The sequence below is a fragment of the Lodderomyces beijingensis genome, assembly GCF_963989305.1.
Source record: "Lodderomyces beijingensis strain CBS 14171 genome assembly, chromosome: 2".
In the NCBI taxonomy this organism is placed as follows: domain Eukaryota; kingdom Fungi; phylum Ascomycota; class Pichiomycetes; order Serinales; family Debaryomycetaceae; genus Lodderomyces; species Lodderomyces beijingensis.
In genome coordinates, this window is record NC_089971.1 from 1,026,294 (window position 1) to 1,040,332 (window position 14,039).

The window sequence follows — 14,039 nt, forward strand, 5'->3', positions numbered from 1 at the left end:
GTTGTCGAGACATTAGGACTGCCCTGAGATGAGCAGTAGTTACAGAGGGTGAGAGTACCAACGAAGATCCAGCTACATGTGCCGTTCCACGCACCCCCCCCCCCTTTCTCTCGCACTTCAAGGCGTGACCTGCGCAGTTGCACCTTCAACAAACTGGTATTGCATGGTATGTGCGCAGCATATGAAAATGTGGCCAATTTCATAGCGAAGACCCTATTTTCGCAAGTACCAAGTCTGAGTGAAGTTGGCGTTGTATCCCGATAGGTAAACTCATGAAGATCTCCTTGTGGCCAATTTTAATTAAAGAAAAAGACACAATCAAACGCCTTGTTTTCTTTTTTTGCATCCATTGGTTACGTCATTGGTAATCGAAGCTTAGCTGGAAAATGAGAAGAGGGGGGGGGTGTGAATGTCTCGCGTGCTCAACCACGAGCTGCAACATACATGTCTGAAACCAATAGATTCACAAGCATCTCATCGTTGATGATCTTAAAATTGAAAAGGTGTGACTTTATGTCTAAGACATGGTTCTATGTGCCAATAAGATGGCTTTTGTTGCTTTTCGTTCGAGCCTTGCGGCTTTTTACACCCTCTTCTTATCAAGGAAATAAACTTGAAAAACTGTTGCGAGTATTTTGTCTTGGCTCTTGCAATTAAAATTTTAGTGAGCTTGGGGGAAATCTTCACAGGTATCTGTATCACTATCAGCAGCAGTGCCAGTAGCTGTATCAATCATCTGGCAAGTAGAGCTAGAGTATTTCAAATTATGGGGCGTCACCTCCTTGTCAAATTTTGAACTTGGACAAGGTGTGTTGCCATATAAGGATGCAGAGTGTGAATAGCCCACGTCCTTCTCTCTAGCGAGGCTTTAGCTTTGGCTTTGGCTCCGTCTCGCGCGCCATCATCATTGCCATCACTCAAAACGGGGTCTAGGGGGTCTTGTTCTTGCTCTCATCGTGTCTGTAGACGACCCCCAGCCGCCTGAGACTTGAGCAAGAGACACATACGCTCAAAGAAAGGTTGTTGCGAGAATTGCAACTTGAAGAAATAAAAACGAAGAATTAAAGATTCACCCGAGATGCTTTTGTACGGCACCAGAATCTTTTTTTTTTTTTCTTCCTTTCTTTTCGCGAGCGAGGTGTTTCCGGTGCCCAGAGCCCAGGGCCAGCCACTAGAAAAATACGGCTTCGGCAGCAGTGTAGTTGTTTACCAGTGTGGAAAGAGGTGGACAAGTTTCTCGAATTTAGCACTAGAAACTGCAAGACAAGGAACAAAAAGCATGGGTGCCTTGTTTTTAGCTGTTCAACAGACGCAAAGGGAGAGGAGGACGACGAGGAAGTGCTTGTTGAAACAATTAATTTCTGATGCAACCTCAGACCCCGTATTCGAAGGGGGGGGGGCAAAAAAAGAGCTTGTTCTTGTTTTCGATAAAGTGACAATAAACGACCCTGATCTCGACTCTGAGGGAACCAACCAAAAGAACGAAAACGGAAACGAACTAGATCTCTTATTGAAAAAGATGAAACGGGGTGCACGTTGTTTGAACAGAAGCAGAACTGTGGATGTGAACGACAGGGGCAGATAAAGAGAGCATAAGAAGAGGAAGAAGGAGGGGGGGAGGTTTTGGTTAATCTAGAACCTCTCACCAACAACGGCAACGGGAGCCAGTGCAGGTCGATAAGAATCGGGCGCTCTAAAATTTTCTTTTTGTTTGTTGCATCGGGGACGATCGGAAAATAATTTGAGAATTAATTGGGGAGAAAAAATAGCCAATCCATCAACCACAACAACCACAACAACAATAACAACTTTAACAGCAGCAGCAGCAGCAGGCAAAAGAGATAAGCCATGCATTCCGTTTGTTAATTTTTGTTTTTTTTTCAAAAAAAAAAGGGAATTTTCATCTCCGTTTGATATCTGATATTAAGAGTGGGGGGGGGAGAGATACAGATGAAGCATAAGCTGCTGCCAGCCTTGAAATTCCGTTCATTAAGAAGAGCGCTGGCTCTTGTTTCTTCTTGTTGAGGTTGTTGCTGTTGTTCTTGTCTAGTGGTTGTAGTACTGGTGGTGGTGGGGGGGGCAGGGGAGTTGAGTTTGGGGATCTGGAGGACGTCACACTTTTTCAAATTTCTTTCATTTCTAATTGGGCGAGGGAAAAACAATTACACAAAACCACTGAATGTAATTTGGCAGTATCGTGCCCTGTAGTGCACTATCAAGGGCGGTCTATAGTGGGGGGGGGGGGGGGGTGTGAGGTTCGGCCAAAGAAACAACAAATGAACACACTGATACTGACACTCGCTGGGCTAGAATATATATAAGCACTGAGATTCTAACCATCCCCCCCATATCCCTATACACCCATATCCCCTGCTCTGTTTCCATACTGTTTGCCAGCCTTCATCAGCCCGTATATCCAATCACTTCTTGGTTTATTAAAATTACAACCCCATATATATATATTTATATTCACCTACAGTTGGCTTGCCCTTCTTTATTCGTTTCGTTTCAGCTTCTATCCACCCCATCATTTCATTTGCATTCTTTTTTCTTTTATTTTTAAGAAACAAAAAAACACTTTCAACTTGGACAAGAGCCCACTTTGAGAGTCGAACGTAAAAACACACACACTAATCAGCTGTATATTGCCATCCGACCCACACTTGAAGTTGCGGTGACGTCAAACAGAAGTATACCAAACCCACACTGGCGCCATGGCAACTAAGGTGATTTCAAAACAACTGCAGAGCAGTCCCTCCAGAGCCAACTCCACAAAGCAAAAGTTGGCCTTGTTTTCGTTTGGGTCTGAGGATTTGAGCGAAGAGCAGCCAAGCAGCCAAAACTCCGACACACACAACATTGCGGCTTCGGATATCGAACAGGCTTCATCGTTGTCTAACCAACCTTTCAGCGGCAGTGGCAAGTTGCCCTCTTTGGAGTCGAAAGATTCCTGCATTTTCGAAAGAGACTGCTGTTTTTTAAACCCACAAACTGACAGATCAAACTCAATCTCGTCGTTATCAAACTCATTCCACAATTTCTCACAACCAGCCACCGCTTTTTCCAACCCATCGCAGAGATCGAGATCTTCTACCCACAACTCATCCATCTCGATGAACACATCAAACTCACCAACCAGCAATCCCTTTCAAACCTATTTCAAACACGAAGACCTCATTCCACCAGCGTTGGATGCAACTGCCCACATCTTGAACAAGGAAGATGCAAACTTGGACAATGTCAATATGGTTTACTCGAGCAGAAGAAGCTCGTCTGTTGTGGCACTCAACATGGCCTTGGGCAGACCAATGTCGCCAGCATCTAGGAAAAATTCCATCTACAATACTTCATTCACGCAATTGGACAAGTTGTCCAAAAAGCAGCTGGATGAGACAAACTCGAGTGTAGCACCAGCATCAGCTCAATTGCAAGCACAATCACCAGCACAAGCGCAAGCGCAATCACAACCACAACCACAAGCGCAAGCTCCAACATCGCCCTTGAGTCCCTCTCAAGCCTGTGCTCCACAATTGAAACATTCCAAATCGCAAGTGAATTTCTACTCCTATGCGGAAATGATCAATGAAGAGAGCCAAACGTTGAGAAGACCAACAATGAGCAGAGCCAGTGTTTCTCAGGGAATGTTGCCCACTTTGAGACAGGGCAAGTTTTCAACTACTCCTAGAAAGAGAAACACGTTGAGCTACTCAAACTCTCTCAAGGGAAAATCATTGAACCAATCAGCACCTTCAGCACCAACACAGCTGGGCAATTTGTACAAGTGTTTCATCAAGTCCAAAAACCCAAAAGATGATGATGACAATGTCAGCGACAGCAACACCGATAACGAAAGCTTGATTAGTTGTTCAGTTGCCGATTGCATAAGAGGAGCAACTACCGAAATCAGTGGCCACTGAAGGGAGGGAGAGCCGTAATGAAAGTTTATGCTATTTAGTTCAGCGTTGGAATAATTATTGGAAAAGGAAGAAGAACAGATTTCTCTTTCAACAGCGGGAGAGAAGTATACAGATTAAAGTCGTGAATTCAAAGAGTAATATTACTAATTTTTCATTTCTAAATCTTGGGTTTTTGCTTTTTATATTTTTAATAACTTTGCAAGAAAATGTGTGTTTTTCTTGTGGGGGGTTTTGATTGATTGGTTGAAAATAAAAAAAAAAAATACTTCAATCTGTCTCAGGAGTTGTGGTTGCTTTTTTCACTACATTTAAAATCTAAAGTACTGTGTTTATTAAGTTTGATTGATTGATTGATTGATTGGATCTTTTCTTTTTTCTTTCTTTTGTTGTTTTCTGGCGTATTAGGCGACTGGAAGTTTGTAAATACACAATCAAAAAGAAAACTGTTCTCAAGATAAAGCCGGCTCCTAAACACGCTGCTCTGCTTCCATAACATGAGGGAATAAAACAACATGGGCAATACTCTTATGCAAATGAACTTAATTGTGCTTTGTTTCGCTTCGTTTCGCAAGGCGTGAAGGTGGGATGTGGAAATCAACCAACCCACTCGATGACGACACCCATGAGACTATTCCTATGCGTTGTAGAATAGTAGCATGATACGCTTGTAGAAGTCACTGAAAAAGCTCTAGGCCTGAATTAGAAAGAGGGGGGGGTTAAGCAATGTGCTTATCGCAGCACATTCCCCATGAAAATTTTGCAAGTTTGTGATAAGAGATAGAGCCGGACTCATCAATGAGATTTCCCCGGTTCTTACTTTTAATTTTGGAGTTTTGCCCTGTAGATTGCGCACAATTATATTCTTGTCTCTTTGGTGGATGTCCTACACTCTAATACTTCGTCGATTGCGAAACCGAAACTGGTTGCGAAAGGTGAGAAAGGTGAGAAAAGGGTATTTTCAGTGTCGCAAAAAAACTATGTCTCACCGATTGTCGCGACAGGCTGACAAAAAATTTTCCACCATACTCAAATATCTACGGTCTGGAGATACGTTTTTTCCATCAGTTAAACCAGCCTGTGGCTTTACATTCATTCAACCATGTCATTAGCTCTTCGGTCATGGGGACTCTTCTCGCTCCAAGAGACTGTGCTCGGCGCCATACCGAGACTTCCCTCCATATCATTCCGCTGGGGCGCATCTCACCCCTCGCCCCGAGCCTGCCAACACCACCATGACCATCATGAAGATCAACGATTATCAGAATTGCAGGAGTGGCTAGAGAACAGCAACAACGCCAGCAATCCTCCATTTATGATCGACAACGGCGCAATCTTGAAAGCCGCCCCCAAGAAACGCTCCTCGTACATGCGCAAGAGAATCAAGTTGTACATGCCCGGCAACAAACAGATCAAGCCGCTCTTTAATATCGTGAGGTGTCCCGCTTGCGGAGCCGCAAAGAGATCGCATTTCATGTGCATGAACTGCTTCGGTGAGATTCGTGCCTTTCTCAAAAGAATGAAGCGGGCCGATGGTGTAATTAAGGACCAGGATTTGAATCCTCAAAAGCATTTGGATCCCGTTGATGAGAGAATCATTTACCCGGGGAAATATACTAAACATGAGGAGAGGTTGTTGAGGAAGAAAGATTGGGTTCCGCAGAGGGAAGAGTCGCCGTTGTTTAGCAAGGAGCATATGGTGAAGCAGAAGAGGAGCAAGAGCAAATAAAAAAACAAAAAAAGAACAAAAAATCAACATTCTCATGTATATATATAGAATATTTGCTGCTAGTTCAATAACCACGAGCCTTTAAAAGTAACACGTATACATAGATGTGTATATATATTCAACCACTCTAAATCTCTGTTGCGTCTATCTATATATCAAAAAAGTAAAAATTCTATGGAGCTAGTCTAAAAATTTCCCAATTCTTGTCGTGGATCTTGTCTCTTCTGAAACTGATCCTATCATGTAGTCTACTCAATCCACCTTGCCAAAACTCAATTTCCAACGGCTCGATCCTAATTCCGCCCCAGTACTCAGGACACGGGATCTCGTCATCTTTCAAATCTCTGAATTTCTCATCGAAATCGTTGTTCAACTTGTCCAAATCGCTCCTCGCGGCAATGGTTGAGCTCTGCGGACTGGCCCATGCGCCAATCTTGGAGCCGCGGGGTCTAGTGTTATAGTAGCGCTCGCTAGTTTCTCGAGTAACGTGCTCCATTACCCCTTCAACTCGAACTTGGCGTTGGATATGGGGCCAGAAAAAAGTCAAGCTCGCATATTTGTTAGTGTTGAGATCTTGCGATTTTTTCGAAGTGCCCCAGTTGGAGTAAACTAAAAAACCGTACTTGTCCAACTCCTTCAACAAGACAATCCTGCTGGAAACTCGACCGCTGGGCAATCTCGCCGTCGAGAAAGTTGTCGCTTCAACGATGATGTCTGAACCCTTGGGTAATTGCTCTTGAGCATCTTTAAACCAGCGATTAAACTGTTCCAATGGGTCACGAGCGACATCATCGATGTCTAAGTGCCCTTTGGTGTATTGATACGTCTCGGGAGCAAATATAATCGGTTGCTGAGTCGTCGTTTCTGGATCTTCGCCGCCATCAGTTTCTGGAGTAATGGAAGTTGCTGCTGTTGGAGTAGGCTTCGTTGCTACGTCAGGTGGCACGGGGGTTGATTTCGATGTCGTCGACGACGTAGACGAAGAGACGGTCATCGTTAAGGGTCTGAACTGGACTCGGGCTCTAGCTTGGATAAACAAAGACCTGGCACTGCGTTTGCAAATGGTTTGAAGAGTCATCACCATCATTAAGTCGGGTGATTTTACCCGCTGTGGTCACTGCGCGTAAGATATTTTCTGTTCTCTCATCAAAACCAAAAAGAAGCTGGGCCAAATGAGAATTAATTTTCATTTTTTGCATCTCTGTTTGAGCAGAACTATGCCATCGGAGATCAGCACCGTTGTTCAAGAACCACCACTAAAGAGACAAAGAGCAGAACATGTTTACCCTACGCAGTCGAGAACCATTTCTATTTTAAATATAGCCAATAAGCAGCATCCTTTAAATGTCAAGCCGAGCGGTAACTCGCTTCTTTCATCCACGGCGGAACTTTACCAAAGAAGAAAAGATCTACTAGGTAAACTTTCAGTTTTGCCTAATGAAATCATCTTGTTCATAATAAGCCACGTTAGCGACATCGGGAGCCTTCTATCGTTGTCACATACGTCTCGAATCCTATATGCGTTCCTCTATGATGACGAAAATTGGAAACGAATATACGTTTCCAATATTGGGCAGTTTGAAAAGAAGCCGTGGCTCGGTTCATGGAGAAACACAATCTTGGCTATACCGCAAGAACACGATGCCAAGTTGCAGTTGGAAAACAACCTCTTGTGCTGCGATGAGCTATATCGACCTTACCAGTGCTCGCAAGTCGACTACGTCAAAATATTTCTGAAAATATTAAAGGAGGAAGAGATGTATCATCGCGACTCCTTGCTTGGTCAGTTGGGCAAACTACCAAAGGGAAGAATAGCGAGGATATCGGAGCAAAGTTTCGGTGCCACCGGCGATGACAATGACCAATTCAACACAAAGTACCACGATGTTCCCTTTATTCTCACCGACAATGACCCAAACAGGTGGCCCCAATGGACTTTTACCTCTTTATTCGAGAGATTCCCCCACGTTAAATTCAGACAAGAAGCCGTGAGCTGGGACTTGCAGAGATACGGGCAGTATCTCAAGCAGAATCGAGATGAAAACCCATTGTACTTGTTTGACTGCAACAGCGACGCCATGAAACAACTAAGACAAGAATATACCCCGCCCCATATTTTCCAAGAAGATTTATTCCAACTTTTCCAAACGGCGCATTTCAACTGCCGACCCGACCACGCGTGGCTTATAATGGGATCAGCTCGCTCGGGTTCGACGTTCCATAAAGACCCCAACTCCACCTCGGCGTGGAACGTAGCGATCCAGGGACGCAAACTCTGGATCATGCTCCCTCCCGATGTGCAGCCACCGGGAGTCTCAACCGACGACGAAGAAAGCGAAGTCACTTCCCCCGTGGGCATTGCAGAATGGGTCATTTCCGGCTTCTTTAACGATGCAGTCAAGATTGACCAAGTGCAGATTGGAGTCACCTTCCCTGGCGAGTGCATGTATGTCCCTGCTGGCTGGTGGCATAGCGTCATCAATATCGACGACTCGATCGCCATTACTCAAAATTTCGTGCCGCGGTCCAAATTGCCCCATGTGCTCAACTTCTTCAAGAATAAGCCACTGCAAATTAGTGGGTTCAGAATCAAGGAGATTAAGCAGTGCCTCGATGTGTTGATTCAATCCAGCAACGACGAGTCCTTGGTTGACTATGCTGCAAAATTGAGACAATTGGCTGATGTTATCGAAGACGAAGCCAGGGCCGGGGCTGAGGCTGGGGCAGGTGCAAGGGTCATTGATGATGATGAAGATTGTGGTGAAATTGAAAAATTGCCTCGCTTGCCCATATTTGAAATCTTTCGACAACTTTTAATTGCCGCTGGAAAGGAAGATTTGGTAGGTGAGGCAATGTCACTTGTTGCCAAATGGGAATTGAAGGAGCATCAACTTGAAACTGGCAAGAGCAAAAAATGGGAGGATTTGACTCTGGTTGAAAAGTGTACGGGTTCGACTTTTGCGTTTGATTTCAACGAAAGTGACTCGGATTAGGTCTGGGGCTAGAACCAATTCAAATATAACGGGTTTCTATTTCCACTATATAAAGATTAAGCGGTATTTGGGGGGGGAAACAGGGGTAAGATCTCACCCTGGAAACATTAAAATTCATTTGCGACAAACGATCACTACTTACTCTGCTTGTTTCCGTCTGTTCCAACATGACGTTGATAAACTCTCAAGGCCACCCCCACCGAAGCTGGTATTTTTTTCTTTTAGTATTGGCACCGATCGGTCCCAAGCTCCCAAAAAGAGTTCCTTTCCTTTTTTCTAATACATTTGAATCTCTATTTCCCCTTAACAATCCTCAATTCAAGTTCATTCAAACCTGAATGATCTATTTAAAAAATATATACCCTAAAAACAGAAAATTAATCCAGCACTTATGACAAGTATTTTTGAGCAATTCCATAGAATGATTTACCTTGAGCAAGGGCAATTTCCTTTTCCAACTTGCTAGGTTGTCTCGAGCCATCGCCGCCAGCAAAAGTACCAGCACCATAAGGTGAACCACCGTGGACCTCATCCAAGTTAGCCTGCAAGGCAAATGCATGGGCATATCCCAAAGGCACGAAAATCACACCATGGTGAATCAAAACCGACAAGGCGTTCAACACGGTGGTTTCTTGACCACCGCCTTGAGTACCAGTGGAAACAAAGATACCGGCAATCTTTCCCGCTAAGGCCCCCTTAGCCCACAATCCACCAGTGGCGTCCCAGAAGGACTTGAATTGAGCTGGGTAGTTGCCGAATCTTGTTGGAATACCAAATAAGAAGGCATCGTATTCAGTTAAAGTTTCCGGGGTGGCAATAGGGTAGTTTGGCTTTGCGGGTGCGTGCATCTTGGTCAAGACGTCATCGGACAAGGTCTCTGGCACTTGGTAGATGACAGCCTCGCCACCAGCGGCTTCAATGCCCTGTTTTTCAACTTCTGCCAATTGAGCAATGTGGTGGTATAATGTGTAGATGATGATTGCAACTTTGAAAGCCATTTTATTATTATTCTGGGTGTATCTGTGTATCTATTTCAATTGAGTTTAATGGAAAGGTGTCAATTGATTGAACTGTGAATTGAAGGTCGAACCAGGAATTGCTGCTCTGTATATATATATATTTATACGTATATCTGTGTCTAGGTGTCTATATCCAAGGAGAATGGACAAATACTGTGAGTTGTTTATTTTTGGAGTTAGTGTGGGTCCTAATTAGTTGATGAGTGTGGTGGTATTTCTCACACAAAACCACTTTACTAATGGAAATGTAATCCGGCACCCACCAAAGATCTGTCCTCATAACATCCCGAATCTTTCCACTCTGGCCGTAATGAAAAGAAAAAATAAAGTCGTCGGTTCATTAGGAAGAACAAGTTTATGCTTCAACCAGTCGGACTATACTCTAGCTACTGTCATGTTGTTTCAGACTGGCTCTACTTGGTCGACTACGATTTCTCATCTTATTAATGGTCTTAGTAAAATGCGTGTTAGATTTTGCTTTTTTTTTTGTTGTTTCTCTGGATTCCCAAGTCGTTATGTAAAAAACGTCAGATACCTTTCCTTCTGAGTAAGTGCAACTGTGGCTCGGCCTGTTTTAAGTGGACATAACCGATGAAGTTCAACAGGTAAGAGGCAAGGGGGAGGGAGAGGTCCAAAGCATCTCGGCCGGTTCAGGTTGAATGAGACGCACCTGGTGAAGAACAAGAACTAGCACTTTTCGTTGGACAAGCGGATACGTTTGATGCACTCATGAACGAGTTTTTCACCAAACGCTTCTTACTTGTGAATGTCTTTGAAAAGGTTTCAATCACCTAGTGTCGCTTAAGCGGTGTCAGGGAGGTTTTGGTGCGTTACATCTATATGTCTTAAATTTGTCACATAAAATATTTTTCCTTCATTACGGATTCTTCTAGAAAGACCGAGACCGACGAGGTGATGAGATACGTCAGATTCCTTCCCGGTAATTTGCCTGCACTTTGTCTACATGCTGCGTTGAATGAGTGAACCTGCTGTTGATGTGTATATCGGCTTTCCTTCTCCCACTCTCTTTCTCGTACTCTTTCTTCGAATCTACTCAAGATGCAAGCAGAAACATTCAAGCATTATACAATGTGCACTGTGAACGTACAATTCAACTGTTTTCCAAAAAGTCTCCTTAGACGAGTCTCGTCTCTGTCTCTCTCTCTCTCCGTCTCTGTCTAAGTTTAAGCGCCTCCGATACTACAACACACACCACGCACTTATTATACTTCAAAATTAGGTGTTCATCCCATCCGCATCTAATCCAATGATCTAATCCATTAGTAAAAACAAAACGGCTTACAAATGAACTTATCAAAAGTGAGCCCTGCGAGAGATAGACGCGCGCCATCAAATGAGGTGTGTTATGTTTTTGTTTTGTTGTTTTTTGTCTTTATAGTGCTGCTTCCAAAATATGCGCATGGCGCCTCATAGTGCTGCTAGTGCTTATTGGTTTGTTACTTATTAACAGGACTTGATAAAAAGCCATGAGGGTGGGCTAACTTGCCGGCGGTGGTCAAAAGTTTTAGGTGAAAAAGAATTCGAATTCAGCCACTTTGAATCCTATTTTATCTTTTTTTTTTTCGTTTTCTTAGTCAAGTGCTTTTTGATACCCACCACGGCCATGAAGATTGCAATCATCTATTACTCCACCTACGGTCATGTCACCACGTTAGCCAAGGCAGTTCAAGAAGGTGTGGCAAAAGCCGGCTACAAGGCAGATCTTTTCCAGATCCCCGAAACGTTACCTCAAGATGTTCTTGATAAAATGCATGCTCCGCCAAAGCCAACCGATATCCCAATTGCCACTTTGGACACCTTGACTTCATACGACGCCTTCGTATTTGGCATTCCAACGAGGTTTGGAACCGGTCCAGCCCAGTTTTTCGACTTCTGGGGCTCTACAGGTGGATTATGGGCTCAAGGTGCTCTTGCTGGTAAGCCAGCAGCTGTGTTTGTTTCCACTGGAACTCAAGGCGGTGGTCAAGAGACCACCGTGCGTAACACTTTGAGTTGGTTGGTTCATCACGGTTTAATTTATGTTCCATTGGGCTATGCTAATGCATTTGCTTTACAGGCTAACTTGGATGAAGTCCACGGTGGTTCTCCTTATGGTGCTGGTGCTTTTGCTGGAGGCGATGGTTCAAGACAGCCAAGCAAGTTGGAGTTGGACGTTGCTGAAATTCAAGGTCTGTCGTTTGCCAAAATAGCTGCTAAACTTGTTGGAGGAGGTAAAGCCGTCTCGGCGGAAGACAAGAAGGCTGGTGCTGGTGCTGGTGCTGCAACCACCAACGCTGCAGGTAAAGCCGCTCCTGCTGCGGACAAATCCAAGTCAGAAGCTGCTGAAAAACCAACCAAGGCTGCCGCTGCTCCACAAAGGGCGAAGCAATCAGTTGCACAGCCAGATTCGGCCGATAAAAGTATGTGTTCTAAATGCACCATTATGTGAGCTTCACACCTAGAATATAAACATAAACAGGAGAAGGGTATAGAGGAAATTTAATTTGTAATTTTGAGCTTTTTTTTTTGGTGCGTTTTGAGTTTCAGGAGCAGATGTGCCTTCTTCTTCGTCACTCTATTGAACCACTTTGGTGAGGAAAAAAAAAATAAAAGAAAGAACAAGCACATACCCTCCAGTGTCATGTCTTGGGTTAGTAAAATACTGTCAATGTTGAGGTGGGGGGCAGTTTGCAAGATACATACAAAAATAAGGTAAAAAAAAAAAGGAAACAAGCGAACAAACAAACAAACACCAAATTCAATCTTTCTCACTAGCCAAGTGCAACAATCACCCAAGAACAACCATTTCAAACTTCAAAAAAATGATGTCTGTCTTTCTCACTAATCGAGCTTTACTTTCACGCAATGGTTCAACTTCCTGAGGAGCTTTCCCCCACTTCAAAGTGTATGAGATTCAACGGAAATGGCTTCCAGTTATAATCAAATCATATCAGATCAAATTAAAAGAAAAGAAAAGAAGCTGTGACTGGCTCAAGTTCCTAAACCCTAGGACACACCATTTGTTTACCCGGTTTGAAAAAAAAAATCGCCTCAACACATACCCGAATCACGAGTATTGGTACTATCTCTCAAAGAATAGCCCGTTGATTGGATAATTTTTAACCAGCGGTGTTTGCTCAACAAGGGCTGCAACGAAAATGATACTACCAAGCATGCTTTCTCCTCGACAAAGGGCAAACAAAGTCAACACACACACACACCTCCATGACAATGCCTTTTTCTAAGCTAGCTTAGGATTAAAACCAAGACTGAGGTTTCTCCACACTCACACCCCTGAGTTGAGAAAATCACCAGATTGAAGTCCTTGTCCTAGTGTCCCTTTTCCTCGCGAAACCATATTAAACATGTTTGATTTTTGGTTTTTTTTTTTAAATCAAAGTTTTTATCTTCACGGCGGTTGCTTTTATCCTCCCCATTAAAAAACGTAAAAAAAAACTGAACATCAATAAACATAAAAAAAAAACAAAAAAAAATTTTGGCCACGGGAGTGTTGTTTTTAGGTTTTAAGTTCCTTGGGGATGGGTATCGTGAACGAAATTAAACATAAAAAAGAAAAGAAAAGAAAGGTAAATCCGAGTCAAGATGGGGAGTCCGAAAACTGTAAAGAATTAGACTCTGGTGCGGATTTTCGAGAAATAAGTTGGAAGTTTTTCTTGATAACAGTCTTGATGTGCACAAATTGCTCTTTAGAATGACAAGATCAAAACGTGATGCGTTGGAAAATGCACTAATGAGACGAGCTCCGTTTGTAAAGCATTAATTTCTTCCACACTCGTGATCACTGTCATCTCGAACACTTGAAACAAAAAGTCCCTCGCGTCCGATTCAGTGCAGCATCTTGGTTGCCTGAAATCTCATAAGGGTTCTTCCCTTCTGTCCAACCCACACCAATAAAAAATATACCCAAAACAAGACAAGGAAAGCTTCCCAAATACAAATCGCCTAGTCCTTTTATCTGTCCTCCCCATTCCCCTTGTTTGTGGAGCTTGCAAAAAAAAACCTAAAATATATTGCATGGTGTAAGGATGCACATAAACTCTGGTGTAAGTAGTAGTGTTTCTCAATGGAATCGGAAGTACTTTCGAACGGCTCAACGACGCATCATGGATCCTCTAACTCATTATGTCTGGTTAGTACTGCTGAAGAACACCCCCAAAAGGCATCTTCTTTGCCCGCTTAGTATATTTTGAACATGTGGAGGTATAAGCTCTTTTTCGGAATACATAAAAAAAAAATCTGAGATCGCGATAGGCGGCTAACGATTAGATCCTCGAAAAGACAATATCGTCTTGTTGTTAAAGACAAAAAGGTCCAGTCCTGTTGTAGAATTGTTGTGGCAGTGAGCATATCAAAGACACTAACC

The 14,039-nt window shown here is 43.4% G+C and overlaps 6 protein-coding genes across 6 annotated transcripts; 4 read left to right on the forward strand and 2 right to left on the reverse strand. All coding sequences in view use genetic code 12, as the record gives it.

The window, feature by feature from the left end:
• Nucleotides 1-2,714: 2,714 nt before the first annotated feature.
• On the forward strand, nt 2,715-3,917 carry LODBEIA_P15930 (uncharacterized protein; the record flags this gene model as incomplete). Its single annotated transcript, XM_066971498.1, has 1 exon — nt 2,715-3,917. The coding sequence occupies one exon, from the start codon at nt 2,715-2,717 to the stop codon at nt 3,915-3,917; it is 1,203 nt and encodes a 400-aa protein (XP_066828531.1).
• A 1,099-nt stretch (nt 3,918-5,016) lies between these two features.
• LODBEIA_P15940 (mitochondrial 54S ribosomal protein bL32m) lies at nt 5,017-5,643 on the forward strand (the record flags this gene model as incomplete). Its single annotated transcript, XM_066971499.1, has 1 exon — nt 5,017-5,643. One exon carries the CDS (start codon nt 5,017-5,019, stop codon nt 5,641-5,643), a length of 627 nt encoding a protein of 208 aa, XP_066828532.1.
• A 172-nt stretch (nt 5,644-5,815) lies between these two features.
• Nucleotides 5,816-6,730, reverse strand: LODBEIA_P15950 (uncharacterized protein; the record flags this gene model as incomplete). Its single annotated transcript, XM_066971500.1, has 1 exon — nt 5,816-6,730. One exon carries the CDS (start codon nt 6,728-6,730, stop codon nt 5,816-5,818), a length of 915 nt encoding a protein of 304 aa, XP_066828533.1.
• Nucleotides 6,731-6,860: 130 nt separating this feature from the next.
• Nucleotides 6,861-8,636, forward strand: LODBEIA_P15960 (uncharacterized protein; the record flags this gene model as incomplete). Its single annotated transcript, XM_066971501.1, has 1 exon — nt 6,861-8,636. The coding sequence occupies one exon, from the start codon at nt 6,861-6,863 to the stop codon at nt 8,634-8,636; it is 1,776 nt and encodes a 591-aa protein (XP_066828534.1).
• A 389-nt stretch (nt 8,637-9,025) lies between these two features.
• LODBEIA_P15970 (uncharacterized protein) lies at nt 9,026-9,634 on the reverse strand (the record flags this gene model as incomplete). The annotated part of the gene is made up of 1 exon (XM_066971502.1): nt 9,026-9,634. The coding sequence occupies one exon, from the start codon at nt 9,632-9,634 to the stop codon at nt 9,026-9,028; it is 609 nt and encodes a 202-aa protein (XP_066828535.1).
• A 1,645-nt stretch (nt 9,635-11,279) lies between these two features.
• On the forward strand, nt 11,280-12,104 carry LODBEIA_P15980 (uncharacterized protein; the record flags this gene model as incomplete). The annotated part of the gene is made up of 1 exon (XM_066971503.1): nt 11,280-12,104. The coding sequence occupies one exon, from the start codon at nt 11,280-11,282 to the stop codon at nt 12,102-12,104; it is 825 nt and encodes a 274-aa protein (XP_066828536.1).
• Nucleotides 12,105-14,039: the final 1,935 nt, after the last annotated feature.